Source organism: Tribolium madens, unplaced genomic scaffold, assembly GCF_015345945.1.
Source record: "Tribolium madens isolate multiple individuals breed KSU strain unplaced genomic scaffold, Tmad_KSU_1.1 Scaffold_19;HRSCAF=116;Tcas5.2_LG9, whole genome shotgun sequence".
Classification (NCBI taxonomy): domain Eukaryota; kingdom Metazoa; phylum Arthropoda; class Insecta; order Coleoptera; family Tenebrionidae; genus Tribolium; species Tribolium madens.
The window spans coordinates 8,391,156-8,405,547 of NW_025400983.1; the positions used below are offsets into that span (position 1 = coordinate 8,391,156).

At 36.5% G+C, this 14,392-nt stretch overlaps 1 protein-coding gene across 1 annotated transcript; it reads left to right on the forward strand.

The window, feature by feature from the left end:
• The first annotated feature begins 218 nt into the window (after positions 1-218).
• LOC123014327 (disintegrin and metalloproteinase domain-containing protein 12) lies at positions 219-13,133 on the forward strand. The gene is made up of 10 exons (XM_044413390.1): positions 219-397; positions 7,362-7,462; positions 7,533-7,940; positions 7,994-8,167; positions 8,217-8,386; positions 8,435-8,909; positions 8,961-9,274; positions 9,394-9,791; positions 9,847-9,979; positions 10,739-13,133. The coding sequence occupies exons 1-10, from the start codon at positions 322-324 to the stop codon at positions 12,636-12,638; spliced, it is 4,149 nt and encodes a 1,382-aa protein (XP_044269325.1). The 5' UTR covers positions 219-321; the 3' UTR covers positions 12,639-13,133.
• The last annotated feature ends 1,259 nt before the right edge of the window (positions 13,134-14,392 follow it).

A 14,392-nucleotide genomic window follows, 5' to 3' on the forward strand; every position in this document is an offset into this window, starting at 1 on the left:
ATGGACACATTAGCGCTCATTCGATAAAATATGAACTTTTGTTTTCTCGCTTTGTAGACTTGAAAAACCATTTTGAAGTTTCATTTTTCTTAGCTACGCCACTGCTTTAGAACTAGGTTCCTGTTAAATGTTAAGGCGTAGTTTTGGTTGAGCTTTTTCGACGGTAGATGGCGCTCAAAGGTTTAAAGTTGTTTTGAACGGTTGCATCGTCCTCCACAGTTATTCGGCCTCGGCTTGCAAAGCGATAGAGACGTGTTGTTGTGCTTCTGTTCAAAGAAGTCGGTCTTTTGTGCAGTATGTGACCAGTTGTTCAGTGAGAATATGGCGGATTTAGTGTATTATGTTTGCTTTGTGTTGTTATCCTTCCAGCAGGATGTAGCTGGATCCACTGAAAGAAGTAAGTATGTCACATATGAGGGGGTTCGCGGCGACCCTTTTTCCAATTGACTCGAATTCAATTAACTTTACTTAATTAATCTACCTCTTATGGAAGATGATCCAAATTTATCTTTGTTGAAATAAATCAGTCGGTTTAAAGGACAATAATGGAGTCATTGTGCGCGATATGCGTGTAAACATTGACACATTAAATGTTTTCAGTTTTGTTTTCCTCCATTTTATTTAAATTGTTTGGCCTTGAAATGGGGTTGATGGGTGTTAAGTGCTGGGCTTGACGTTGATTGAAAGCTTCGATAACTAAAAGCTTTCCTACGGCGAGGATTAAGTGATTTTTTAAGCACGATAAAGTCAGTTTTGTCACATCCGGAAAAGTTATCATTATCAAACCCACGTTTGACTTTCTTAGAAATTTTTCTCAATTTTTGGTACTCCCGAAATAAACCCGGGACAAAAAATCGGCCATAGCATGTGGCAGCAACATAAATAAGACACATCTGCAACTTTTCGAGCTTTCCCCGCCTCCCCCAACTTTGTTTATGGTAGTTGGTAGCACGTGTCTTATTGAACCATCAGCACCCTCGTTACAAAAATTATGGTTCATTGTGTTTGTTAAACAAAGGGAGCGCCTTTTATTTATTATCCTAAACACTCCCCGCTTTTCCTACTGTACCGATTTGATTGTTAAGTGTCGAATATCAACATCTGCTTTTGAAAAAACGAAGAAAGAATATAAGACGGGCCTGAGAACATATGAATTGTCTGGCTCTGACGCATTTAAAAACCGGATACACTTCGTAGTTTCCTTTATTGTTGTTTTTTCTGTCATTTTTTGATCACAACTGACGGAGAAACTAAGAAGAAAAACGGCCAAATTTTGGTGTTTTTAACAAAAAGTTGTCAAAATCGCTCAGGTGTTTATGATTGTAATTTGTGAATAATAATCTGTTATTTTTCTATGAAATTCTGCGATCAAATTTGACACCAATACAAGAATAAAGAGGGGTTTTAATTTTTGTGTTTGACATTAGTAGTCAAAAACTGCCTCATATTTCATTCATATTTAGTGGTGGGAGTGACCAAGACCATTTATTCGCTTGTGATTAACTTTCAAGTACAAAAATGCAACACCTTCCTGTTAATTGACCCAATCGGATGAGTCACGAACGGTTACCGCGGCAACGAACTGCCTCAACACGTAAAGTGGTCACTTCGATCCATACAATCTAATTGAAATTTGACACTGTTATACTGAATTTGACTAAGTTTGCGATGAATCACTTTTTTCTCTTGTAGATCTTTGTGAATCAGAGAGAAGTAAGTTTTAAAAGTGTCCATTTATATTCAAGACGGCATTTCCGGTTTTACGACGCCTCACGTTTCAATCTCTAGATCCTTTTTTATCCCATCAACTAATTAGTTCGAAAGAAACCTAAACAGTTGTTTATAACAATAAAATTATGCGTCCCCACGAAGGTCAGCCGCTTATTTTTCACAATTTAACATTCAGAACGTTGGCAAATGCAATTACACATTTTACCGGGAAATATCTCATTAAAATTTGAATAGAAATGTCTCGTGTGAATCATGGAAAAGGGCAGAAATGATGCATTTTACATTGTTTTTGTTGAGAGGAAATCGTTGCGATAGTTGGACGGGAATTGCGGTTTGATAACCTTGTGGGTAATTAATATCGTCTAAGGAGGATAAGAAAGTGGGCGCCCGAAGAGGGGCCATGTTGGCGCAGCAAAAAACCCTAAACTTGGCCACGATTCGATGAAATTTTCACGTTAAAATACGACTCCGGAATGCCAAGTTTCTAGGTCGGGGTTTAAATTGAAAAGTGTTGGATTTTGGGAGCGAGGGGAAATTTATGGCCGATGTCACGTGACGTCTAGACGCAGGGAGGGTCGCTGATAAAATGGTAATTTGATGGGTTGGGCATTATTAATTGCGTTTGGGATGTCCAACAAAAGGTGTAGTTCAATACATAAATTATTTGGATTCGGAATAAAAACCAAGAGTTTTATTTTGATGTTATGTTGATGAGCTCTATGTCACTGAACTCAGATTTGGCACTCGCTCAAAATCAATTAAATATTTACAAAAGAATCAATTTGCAATCTCCTATAAAACTTATTTTATCAAAGTAGGCTTGCAAAGTGGATGATGTACTGGGTGATCAAGAATGACTGAGTTGATTGTATGTCTAATACAATTACCTATACAGGGGTGTCCGGATAAAACATTGAAAGATTTTGGGGGGTGGTGTCTTAGATCAAAATAAGAAAGAAATTTCCTAGGGAACTTTGTCCGAACAGCCCTTTATATACAATTAGAGGGAATATTTTTTGGAGTAGCTTACGGTTGTTGACAGCTTGGTATATTGACTTGAGATCCTATATTATCCAATACTTTAGGTATTAACAACATTATTTGAGGTTTCAAGTTTCTGTCGAGCAAGACCGTATTGTACCTATGAAACAGCGAAAAAAGAAAATGTTCTTAATTCTGTTAAACGGTTTTAATTTTTATACTCAAACTTGAGATCATTTTGAGATGATGACAATTAAAAGGCAAAAACTATTTGTTGTTTGAAATATGGGTATTAGAAGCAAATATCAGATAAGGAAAACAACTTACTGGTCACTTTTATTTGCACTTTGACAGCAACTTATTTGATATTCAAGTATATAGTTGGAAATATTGATAACATGATAACTATTGGTTTCTGTACTTAATTTTTTACTGAAATAAATGTATTTTTCTAATTTCTTATAGTGTTTTTGTCCACTTTTTATTTTTTTTATCATGTTTGGTTATTGGCACACTATCTCCTCTTAGTATACTGTTATTATACAGGATCATTTAAAAAATGGCAGGCGCTATAGATTGCAAGATGGTTGTTTTTTAAGAATTTTAGTTGTATTTTTGTTTTAGTATAATTATACTACAAATGTCTCAGCTAACAATCTCTCGCTTAAATTTATTGTTGTTAATAAACAACAAGTAATAATATTTTGCAGTTGTAATTTTAGAAGTTTGCAAATCTAATGACGACAAGTGATATTTTGTAATACGAGTATATGTAGAATGTTTTTTAGTAAAACACGTTTGGTGTGTTTTTATTATAGTGTACTTACTTTTCTCACACAAACGTTTTTTGAATAGTTTTAAAAAATAGTTATTTCCAAAACTAAAAAAAATTAAATAATTAACCTTGTACATTGACGGACACGGAATTTTGGACATCAAATTTATGTCAGTTCAACAAATGTCAATGTAAGCCACGCTTTATTGTCATTATTCGTTTGAAACTAATTTAAATAGGGTTTTAGGGGAGTCACTTAAAACCTTTTGCGTGCGTGGTGCATACAAGATTTTTTTGTTAAAACTCCTAAAACATGAATTCACACCTCTTATTAATAAAAAAAAATTGCCACCATAGTAAGCAATTTAATTTTTTAGGCCGCAAAAACTGTTTGTGGGACTGAGTCTCTAAAATAACCATTTTGCGTACTATTTTATTGAGTCCGGAAAAGACTCAAATAGCTATTTTTGGGAGCGTATTCAAACAAATATGTAAACATTTTTATTTAACATAATAATAATAGAATAATAGTATAGTTATGTATATGTCATCGTTAATCTTTTAAAATTTGTTAATTTATAATTATTTAGAAAATCATTAATACATATTTATAATATACACATTTTTCAAACGAAATATGTAGGCTTTATAATAATTTTACTATTCTATTCTACCATTTCTAAAAAGAATATTACACTGTATTTATCACAAAATGAAATTAACACAAAAATTGTTAATAGTTTGTCGGAAAACGCTGTACCTACATTAATCTTTTAGAACTGCAAGGTGCAAAAATATACATATAAAAGTCGTTTCAAATTCATATCATTAGTCACGTTCAAAAGATATTTTTTAGTCTATTAATCTTGAGCAATCGAGTAATTAAAAACTAGTTTTATTCAATTCTATTACCATTCACAGGAAGTTACTTACGACTCAATTTTAATAACGAGCGTATTATTTTGATTTTTTAATTGATTTGAACAAGATCCAAATGCATAATTGCAATAATTAATTGAAATGAAATTAATTATTTATTAATTTTGTTATAATTCCTTACCATCCTTTAAAAGTTATTTCTATTATTTCGAAATATGAATGTCTCCGTTAGCTCCCCACCGAAAGCCCCATATTCCAATCTAGTTGCCTGACAGGCTCATTTTAAATTCAGACATAATAGGAGCACTGAAAAAAATCTGTTTTGAAAGTAAATCACATGCAAGACTTGCAGTAAAAATAAACGAGAGAATGTCATCTAACTAGGGAAATGGTGGATGAATAGAGTAATAACAGGTGATTTGAGTCAAAATTACACGCGACAAAAGAAAGTTATTGTACCAATTTTTGTTTGTAAAGCTGCATCTGCACAGACAGGTGCTGCTTATTTCTTAGCAGATGTCTTGAATATCCGCCAGTTAGGTACGAAGAACCGGCAGTTTATGTCAAAGGTCGATGACTAATTAATGTCCCAGTTTAACTCACTTAAGTCTGATTAAATGTCAAGAAGTGATGGAAGTGGCGCTGCTGAAGTAGAAGGTTGGAGTTAATTATCAGAGCATTATACAGTTTGCGATTTGTTTACAAAAATCTTCCATTGATAAATATTTAGACGGAGTTTTAGTTAAATTAGAAAATTGCTGAACTCATGGTCAAAGACAAATTCGGAAGACAACAACCGATAAATGTTGCATAATTTGCAATATTTTTGGGTAGAAAGTAGGTTTCGCTTATTAAGTAATAATAAACATCCTGATCGTGCCTTTCTAGACTTCACCTGCGCTCTAATATTAAAGTTTACCCAAGTTTATTCTGGGAGAGATTAAAATAGTAACAAGGGTCTAGTGTGCAGCTGATGATTATTATTTCGTAACGTAATAACTGGTACACAGAGTGGATAGTTTATCAACGATTTGTTTATTAGTTCGTTTTGGAAATTGTCCAGAAAATTTTTAAATTGCTTCCTCAATCAATTCATTTAGTATTTAGTAAAAAAGTTAACAAGACCACGTCCCATATCCATACATAATTTAATTAATCTTGAAACAATAACCGTAACACTGATGTAATTCCATTTTACTTTCTAATCGTTTTAGGGGAACTTATGTAAACGGCCTTGAATTTGCCAAAACTGACCTTGGGCCGATATTAGCTATTAAAAAAAGTAAATATTTGAAAAAAAAATTTTTGTTTATTTTTTTCGTCAAGGAAATGCATGTTGTAAGTCTTCCTCGCTACATTTTCACTCGACCGAGGTCAATAAACCAGTGGCGCGTCGCTGCGACAATTGACCTCTTGTTACCTATATTCGATTTTTCTGTTTGTAAAGCACAATCAACAAAGGAAATATTGTCTTGAGATAACCTTGACGTGTTTGAATTTGCCGTTAAAATCAGGCGGGGGCAATATTTTTATAGTTCTTGAGACTAATTAATTCAATAATGTTTCATTTTCCCAAAACGAGACTCGTAAAATCGTAGTATCCCTTTTTTGGATGGAACGAAATTACAAATTTAAAGCAAATATAAACAAACTCTTTAAGCAACTTGTCATTAATTTGTCAGTAAATTCAGCAAAATTGTTTGCACTACGAAGTTTAGGAAAAACCAGCGCTCCTCAACGAACAAGGTTGTCGAATTACTATAATGGAACTATTGTTTATTTCACCTACTCTATGTATTTGATTGCAAAAGTTAATACCAGATACAAGCTGGGAAATTTTAGAAATTACGAATAACTGAAAGAATTTTCAAGATTTCAATATTTACATTGTTTTCCTGTTTAAATTAATATCTTATAATTTATAATAGAAGTTGAAACGTTGAAAAAATGCTTGAGTGGAAAATTCAAATAAAGGACTTGATTTCTAAATGTTAAAAACTAAAAACAGTTTTAAAATGGTCTTAAGTAGAGATTTGGAAGAATTTTTTTTTCAGAATTTGGATACATACTCACCAATTCATAAGCATAATATGAAAATTGTTTTTACTAATTTGATAATTTGTAGAATGCGCAGAGACCGAATTCCCTAAATTAATGAAAGAAATTAATTTTTTGTATTCTCTATTGTGATTATAATTATAAGATTTTTAATTATAGTTTATTCTGACCAAAACGTGATTAATATTAAATAATTATTTATATTTTATTATTATTCTTTCTCGCAATAGTTTCTGTTGCTATCTGTTTTTTGGCTTCCTTTGACAGTGTTTTGAAATAACGCTGTGCAAAATTATAATCTTTGATGTTTTTCCTATACTTCTGTTGAAAGAGTTTTTACAGAATATTGCATATTGCAGCGTATATATAATTAGCTAAATTTAATTTTAGAGTCTCACTTAACACTTCCGATTGAATGTACAATGTTTATTTTCATACTTACTTGCAGTCTAATATTGTGCGTTTCTATATTTTTTTGAATTTGTTTAGTTTGTTTTACTGAAAGATTTTTTTTTACACAATATAATTTTCGATTCCGTTTGTTCACAGTTTATTTTGAGCTAAGCACTTTTTTTGAATCTCTTGCGGATGTTCAGTTACGGTTTTTTCTCGTCCGATTGTCACACGTTCACAAGGCGCGACGGAACCAAATAGTGCAGAAATTCCAAAAAGGCATATCCCCTGCAGAGAATCTAATTTTGCTCCAGTCTGCATTTTTCTGGCCGTCTTCCAGCAGTGTATTTCAAGATTACGCTTTCTCTTAATAAAAATTGAGTCAGTTTCGGTTAATTGTAGCAATTTTTCTCTTAGCTCTAACTAGTTTCACTCGTACAAATTGACCTATCCGTGTTAAAAATAATTTAAAGTGTCGCTACGTAGAAAGCGACAATTGCGAAACTGGTACAGGTAAACCTATAATGCGAAAAAACTGTTCCAGCTGAACAACATCCTGCCAGAGACTTCAGCCGCCATACGCTCGTCAAGCCTCGGATTTACCACGGACGAGAGAAACGTCAGATCTCAACAAGCAAAGACGAGGTAATTTCCACCCACTTTTCCGCGATAAACCCTACCAGTTCAATGACATAATTATCTTTTCCGTTCATAGAATGGACCATATCACCTCGACCACTTGACCATATCACTGCCAATCGACGGCGAAGACTTCCTCCTAGACTTGACCTTGAACAGACAGCTCATACCGAAAGGATTTTTTCGGAAGGTTCAACAGAACGGAACTCACCAAGTCGTACGACCCAAGCAGGAAGAAGTCGACTTGTGTCACTATGGGGGGAAAGTCAGGAACAAACCGGGATCATGGGTCGCTCTATCCACATGTGAAGGGCTGTCGGGAGTGGTTTTTGACGGGAACGAAATGCACTACATAGAGAATAAAGACGGGGATTCACATTACATGTACAAACACTCGGATCTGGTGGAGGGCAATAAGACTTGCGGGTATGCGGGGGATGCAGTCGATCCCGAAAAAAGCCACGATCACAATAGAATACTTAGGGTAAAAAATTGTAATTTTATTGTTGCCAACTTTAAAATGAAATATCTTTTTAGTATAAAAGAGCTGCGGAACAAAACGCACTGGTGAGAGGGCCCTACAACGCGAATAAGAAGTCCAAATACGTGGAATTAGTTTTAGTAGTTGACAATCGCGAGTATAAAGAATTGGGTGAGAGTACAAGTAAAGTGGAACACCATTGCAAAACCATTGCCAACATTATAAATGGGGTACTATATTTCCACTTCAAAATCACTCGAAATTTATTAGATTTTTTAGCTCTACGCCCCTCTTAATATATTCATAGCTTTAGTAGGTGTAGTTATTTGGACGGAGCATGATGAAATCAGTTTTTCCCCAAATGGCGACACCACCCTGACCAGCTTTCTTCACTACCGACGCAACAAACTAGTCAAGGAACACCCCAACGACAATGCCCAACTCTTAACGTAAGTCAAACCAAGCAACTTGATCCAAAGTCACCTAAAATATTTCAGGAAATACAATTTCGACAACGGCGTCGTCGGGAAGGCCCTCAAAGGGCCGATTTGTACTTACGAGTACTCGGGGGGTGTCAACACTGATCATTCCCCGGTCGTGGGACTCGTCGCCACAACAGTGGCTCACGAAATGGGCCACAATTTCGGCATGGAGCACGATACGAATGAGTGCACCTGTCCTGATGATCGATGCATTATGGCTCCCAGTAGCTCGACAGTGGCGCCAACCCACTGGTCGTCCTGCAGTCTCAACTACCTCCTTCTTGCATTTACTCACGGCATGGACTATTGTCTTAAAAACAAACCAACGGCACTTTTCGATAGCCCGGTTTGTGGTAACGGTTTCGTGGAACCGGGAGAACAGTGCGATTGTGGGCTTCCTGAGCATTGCGATAACACTTGCTGCAATGCAACCACGTGTATGTTGCACCCAAATGCCAGTTGTGCAACTGGCGAGTGCTGCGATTTGACGGTAGGTCAATTTTTAAAGAGTTGTTACAAAAGTTATTCGTTTTCTTTGTAGACTTGTAAACCTAAATCGGCGGGTACTTTGTGTCGATCGGCCGATTACGAATGTGATTTGCCGGAGTATTGCACCGGTCATAGTGAATATTGTCCAGCTGATATTTACAAGATGGATGCTGAAATGTGTGATGGCGGGAAAGCGTTTTGTTACCACGGGTTTTGCAGGACTAGGACTGACCAGTGCAAGCTTTTGTGGGGCGAAACTGGCAAATCCAGTGACGATCAGTGTTACAAAATGAATATTAAAGGAAATCGGCATGGAAATTGCGGTTATGATAAGTTCAACAAGAGTTTTTTCAAGTGCAACGATGAGTAAGTAGGGGTTTTTGCCCCAATTTTAAAGATTTTTAGATACTGAAAATTTTTGGCGATTTGTTAGTAGATTTTTAAGAATCACCAACTATTTTTAACGGTTTTGTTTAATTTTTTAGGAACGTCTTATGTGGAATGCTTCATTGCAAACATTTGAACGAGCGTTTGGAATTCGGCATGGAATCCGTGTCTATTTTGAGCCACAGTTTTCTTAACTTGAAAGGTTCGATAGTGGCCTGCAGGACGGCCATCGTCGACTTGGGCATCAACCAAGTTGATCCGGGTCTGGCACCAGATGGCGCCAAATGTGGTGAGGGCAAGATGTGCGTGAACCAGAAGTGTATGTCCGTGGCTAGTCTCCAACTAGCTGGAAAGACTTGTCCTCACAATTGTAACAACAACGGTTGGTGCAACAATTTGGGTCACTGTCACTGTAAAGATGGCTACGCGCCGCCATTTTGCGAAGATCCGGGACCTGGGGGATCCGAAGATAGCGGCCCAGCTTCAGATCCTGATGGTATATTAATTGTGATTTTTTTGTTTCAGTTTTTTGACGTTTTATTTTGTTTTAGCTCGCAAAGAGTTTGTCGTTGCTCTTTTTGTGATATTCTTGGGAATAATTCCCGGTTTGGTGTTGATCGCGTTCCTAACGTATTATATCAAACACAACGTTCTGCACATTCGTTCGAAATCAGCGGCTCCTACGTACGTAAAAAATTGTCTGTCTAACAGTTTCCAGCATGTTGTGTCTGCATGTCGTGGTGGTAGTCTTTTTTCCAATTCAATTCCTACAGTGTCTGAACGTGTTCAAAACATTCGTAACTTGGAGATCAAACAGACGGGTTTGGTCTCCACAACAAACACTGACGTTATTATTAGAAGTAACACCATAACAAACAGTACTAATCCGGAAAGTGGTGGTATTCGACGCTTATCTTTGCGAAATATCAAAGGACTTAAACTCAACACGAATTTAAGGAAGAAAGATAGATCTAGTCAAATCGAAACGCCTGTGACCACTGAGACTCTATGTGACACTCCGAATCTAGTTGTCAGTGTCAAGGATCTCGCGAAAAAATTCAACGATACTCCGCCAAAAATGTAACGTTTTTATTAAGGCCTACATTGAAATTGTTACAAGTTCGCACATTACGTAACAGGTGAAGTGTAACTGTTGCGTGCTTGTAACAATTTAAAAAAGTAGCACAGTGTTTTGTTACGCCAGTCCACACCGCCTGGGGACTCTAATAAGCTTTCCCTTAGTGTATTTAGTCTTTCAATCTGTTTTTTTTTTATTTATCCTCTGTGGTGTCTTTTGCATGCGATTAACTAAAATCGATGTTAATCCTGTACAATAAATACATTTTAATCTTTTTGTTATATTTGTTTATTTTTATACAGCTTTGGCTTTTTCTGTAACCGCAATCCCCTATAACCCGATCGCTTATTTTTTTCCCGCTTTAGGATCAAGTCACCAGCGAAAACACGCACCGCCCCGTTCGTCCCCGATTCTGCAAAACGGACAGAAGACAACCACTCACTCTTACAAAATGATCCGCCCACTTCGCCTCTCCAATGCGAATTTTTCGGCTATTTTAAAGGCTTCTCGATAACGCCGTTAAAGAAAGTTGAAAATCAACCAGCGAGGGCAGCACCACCGCCCCCGATTGTACTTCCTTCGAATCCGCCACCAGCACCTAAAAACAATTTTTTGAGTAGGTCAATGTCAAGATCTCATTCTTTTAAGCAAGCTTTGGCTGGAATTAATCAGAACGCGAGTGCTCCAACACTACCACCTCCTAATCCTGGCAGTACGGCTAAACCAATCATATCGTCGCCGATTTTGGAAAATTCGACTTGCACAGCGAAAGAACTGATTTCGCCCTTAAGGAACGCCCCTAAGATACCGGCAAGGCCCGCCCCTGAAGCTCTGCCCACTCAACAAAGGCCCTTGTCTGATATTACAGTGGATGACGGGAAAAAAGGGGTGAATACTTTAAATAGAATCACTTCGTTTTTGAAGAAACCTACTCCTGGCACTAGTACTAGTACTGTGGGTACTGCTAGTACTAACATTAATACTAGTACTTTGCCGAGAAAGGCGAGTAAAATCATGGATAAGAATGCTTTAAGGTCAATTGAAATTTCAAATCCTATACTCCAATCTGAAGGTACTACTGTTAGTGTGGGAGGGGAGGGCAATAAAACGGTGATAATGAGGGCTCAAAGTATGAGAGGCACTAGTGTCACCCCTAGACCCAATATACAGACTTTTGGCTCAATGAGACAACCAGGAGGTGCCAGACGCCCTTTAAGTATACCCTCAGGTAGTAGACCGAAAAGTCCTCCGCCCCCAGCTCCACCAATATCAGACGCCCACGAAAAAAAACTGCAAATACCAAGCCTACCTGGATATCAAAAACCTACAGTTAAAACATCTCAAAACCAATATGACGATTGTTTAAATAAAGCAGCTCCTTTAGCAAAATTAACCGAGGAATTAAGTAGTGATAACATTTATGCGGTTATTGAAGAATCTCCAGTCTCGCCCCCTGAAAGTGTTAATTCAGTCGAAGACAAAACCAAAAACAGTTCAAGTTCGAATGAAAGCATGGGCCTTCTCGGAGAAATAGTTTCAGAAATTCAAAATCGCAACTTTGACTCAATTTACTCAACTTCTACTCTAGCACGTAAGAAAAAACAAGAAGAAGAAGCAAAAATGAAAAGTCCTGGATCTGACACTTATGTCAACACTTCCTCGATTTACAAAACACCAGAAAGCGTCTACAGCAATATGACAAGCTCCACCTCCAGTGGTTACATCCTCCCATCAGCGGTCAACCCTCCAATCAAACCAGCCGATCCGCCTAAACCCGAGGAACCCAAACTATCAACTTTCAAAGCAAAATCACGTAGTCCCACCCCTACGAAACGTGCACCCAATAAAACCACGATTAGTCGCCAAACCACGCCTCCCAATCTACGGACACGCAGACCGTCACCGTCTAGACCCGCCCCTGGGGCTCCGAAGACACGCACGGCGTCCAACAGCCCGGATGTCGTAATCAGTTGTAACACCAAACCTGGGAATAAAGGCCCGGATGTCGTCAATACGAAAAAACCAACAATTGCTACAACGAAACCGAATCTCAACGGATTACCGAGAGGTCCGGTGAAACCGAAAGCGGTTAGTTTTAATAAACCTGGAGATAAAAAAGTAGCTACTGTGAGTAAGAGCCAATCCGATGCGAAAACTGTGCCCTCTGGGGTGAGGAATGCAGCGAGGTCGTCGTCGAATGTGGCGTCGTTGCAGCAGAAATTTGAAAATAAGACTTTAAACGCGAAAACTAACAAGGCGTGTTGATTGTGATAAAATTGTGTCAAAAAGGCCTTAAAGGACAATCAGTCTGTCGAGACTTGTATATAAATTTGATGAGTAATTTATTATTATTGCTTGTGTCGGCTGTTGGACGAACTTTGATATACTCTCGGAAAGAAGTTGCTGTTTCTGGGACCTTCTTTTAGCAAAGTAGGTCGGAAAACCAGTGATTTCTACAGCTTTTTCATCTGTTTTTATGAAATTTACTAGTCTATCCGCATCATAGTAGCTTTAACCAACTATATGCTTGCTCAACTTGGCAGCTCAAGTTTGTATTTACAATTACAGGGACCTGTTTGTCCGATAGCCTACACTCGTCGATTTTGTTAAATTTAAGTTTTCCTATTACAAATAATGTGATTTTTTCACATTTTTACTTTATAGTACACCTTTTACGTTCGTAATTTTGTATATAATACCAAAGATTATTATAATACTTGTATTCAAATTCTTGTAAAATAAACGACTATTTCTCCATTATTTTAATGAGTTTCAAATAACTTAAACCTTCCAAGCTGAATAAATAGCACAAGAAACATCCACCATTGAACGGGATTTACAAGTTAATAATAGTACATTATAGAAATGCATCATTATACGCCAGTGAGAATTTTTTCTCACGAGTTTCATAATGGCATTTCGATCTTATCTTATCTTACAGGTGCAACTATCCAAAAAATGAAGTTTCATTCAAGTAAAATATTCACCTATAAAAATATAATGTAATAGTCAAATTTACTCACTTGTGAGTACTTTATCACTTGTGAATAATATTTGATTTCTGTCACCGAAAACAATGGTCTAAGGTAGTTCAAAAACTCAACCTGTAAGATAAAAATTTTCTTGTAAAATGAATAGAAGAGAAAGTTTGATCTAAAAACTTCTAGTTCGCTAAGTAGAACATTTAACTACTTTGACGTGACTTTTCTAACGTTGCCATATTTGATTACAATGAATCACAAGAGGTCAGAGCAGATTAGAAAAATAAAATAATAGGATAATTCGTTTACAGGAGTATCTGTAGAACTTACACTTTCAACTGAATAATGTGCTGGAAGGGGCATCGGTTACGCGCACTTGATAAATCGCGACATCTAATTAATTAAAACTAGCGATATTTCATACACCTAACTAATGATTAATAGGGTATATTTGAGAATTTTAAGAGTTTTGTATGTTTTATGAATACTTTCTGTTAATTTACCTATAAAGCTTTTACACTAAATGAATCTGTACCTGCTAGCGCATCAAACTTTGGCATCACAATTACAAATTTTGACTTGGTTAGCAAAATACATAATCGCTTTTTTATTTAAACACAAACTAGACCCGTGATTTATGACTAAATGGTATAATTTGCCAACAAAAGAATCATTTACTGGTGGCTGACCACTTTGAAGTCTCTTATTGTTGTAAATCTAGGAATCTTACCCCAATTACAGTTCCCTGTTGTTACCTAAATTTACGATGGCACAAGTAGCAGGTCATGATTTTCAAAGTTAAGATGGAAAATTGCATTTAATTCAAAATCTAACTGGTATTTTTTTTTCTGATTTTGTAAACAATTACAAGTGAATTTGCATAGGTCAGTATAAAAATTAGAATTTAACTTTTTGAAAGAAAATTACTTTTTTTGGCTTTGTAAATAAAAAAATACCAAAAAATGGAATGTATCTTATCAATGTCCAGGTGAGTGTGAAATATTTCAACAATTTTATTTAACGGATACCCCACCGGGT

Excerpts from the sequence above, each read along its gene's own strand:
- LOC123014327 (XM_044413390.1), top strand. The coding sequence starts at position 322 with ATGGCGGATTTAGTGTATTATGTTTGCTTTGTGTTGTTATCCTTCCAG. Across the intron at positions 8,387-8,434 it reads GACAATGCCCAACTCTTAAC|GAAATACAATTTCGACAACG; the intron begins GTAAGTCAAACC and ends AAAATATTTCAG. Across the intron at positions 9,980-10,738 it reads TCGAAATCAGCGGCTCCTAC|GATCAAGTCACCAGCGAAAA; the intron begins GTACGTAAAAAA and ends TTCCCGCTTTAG.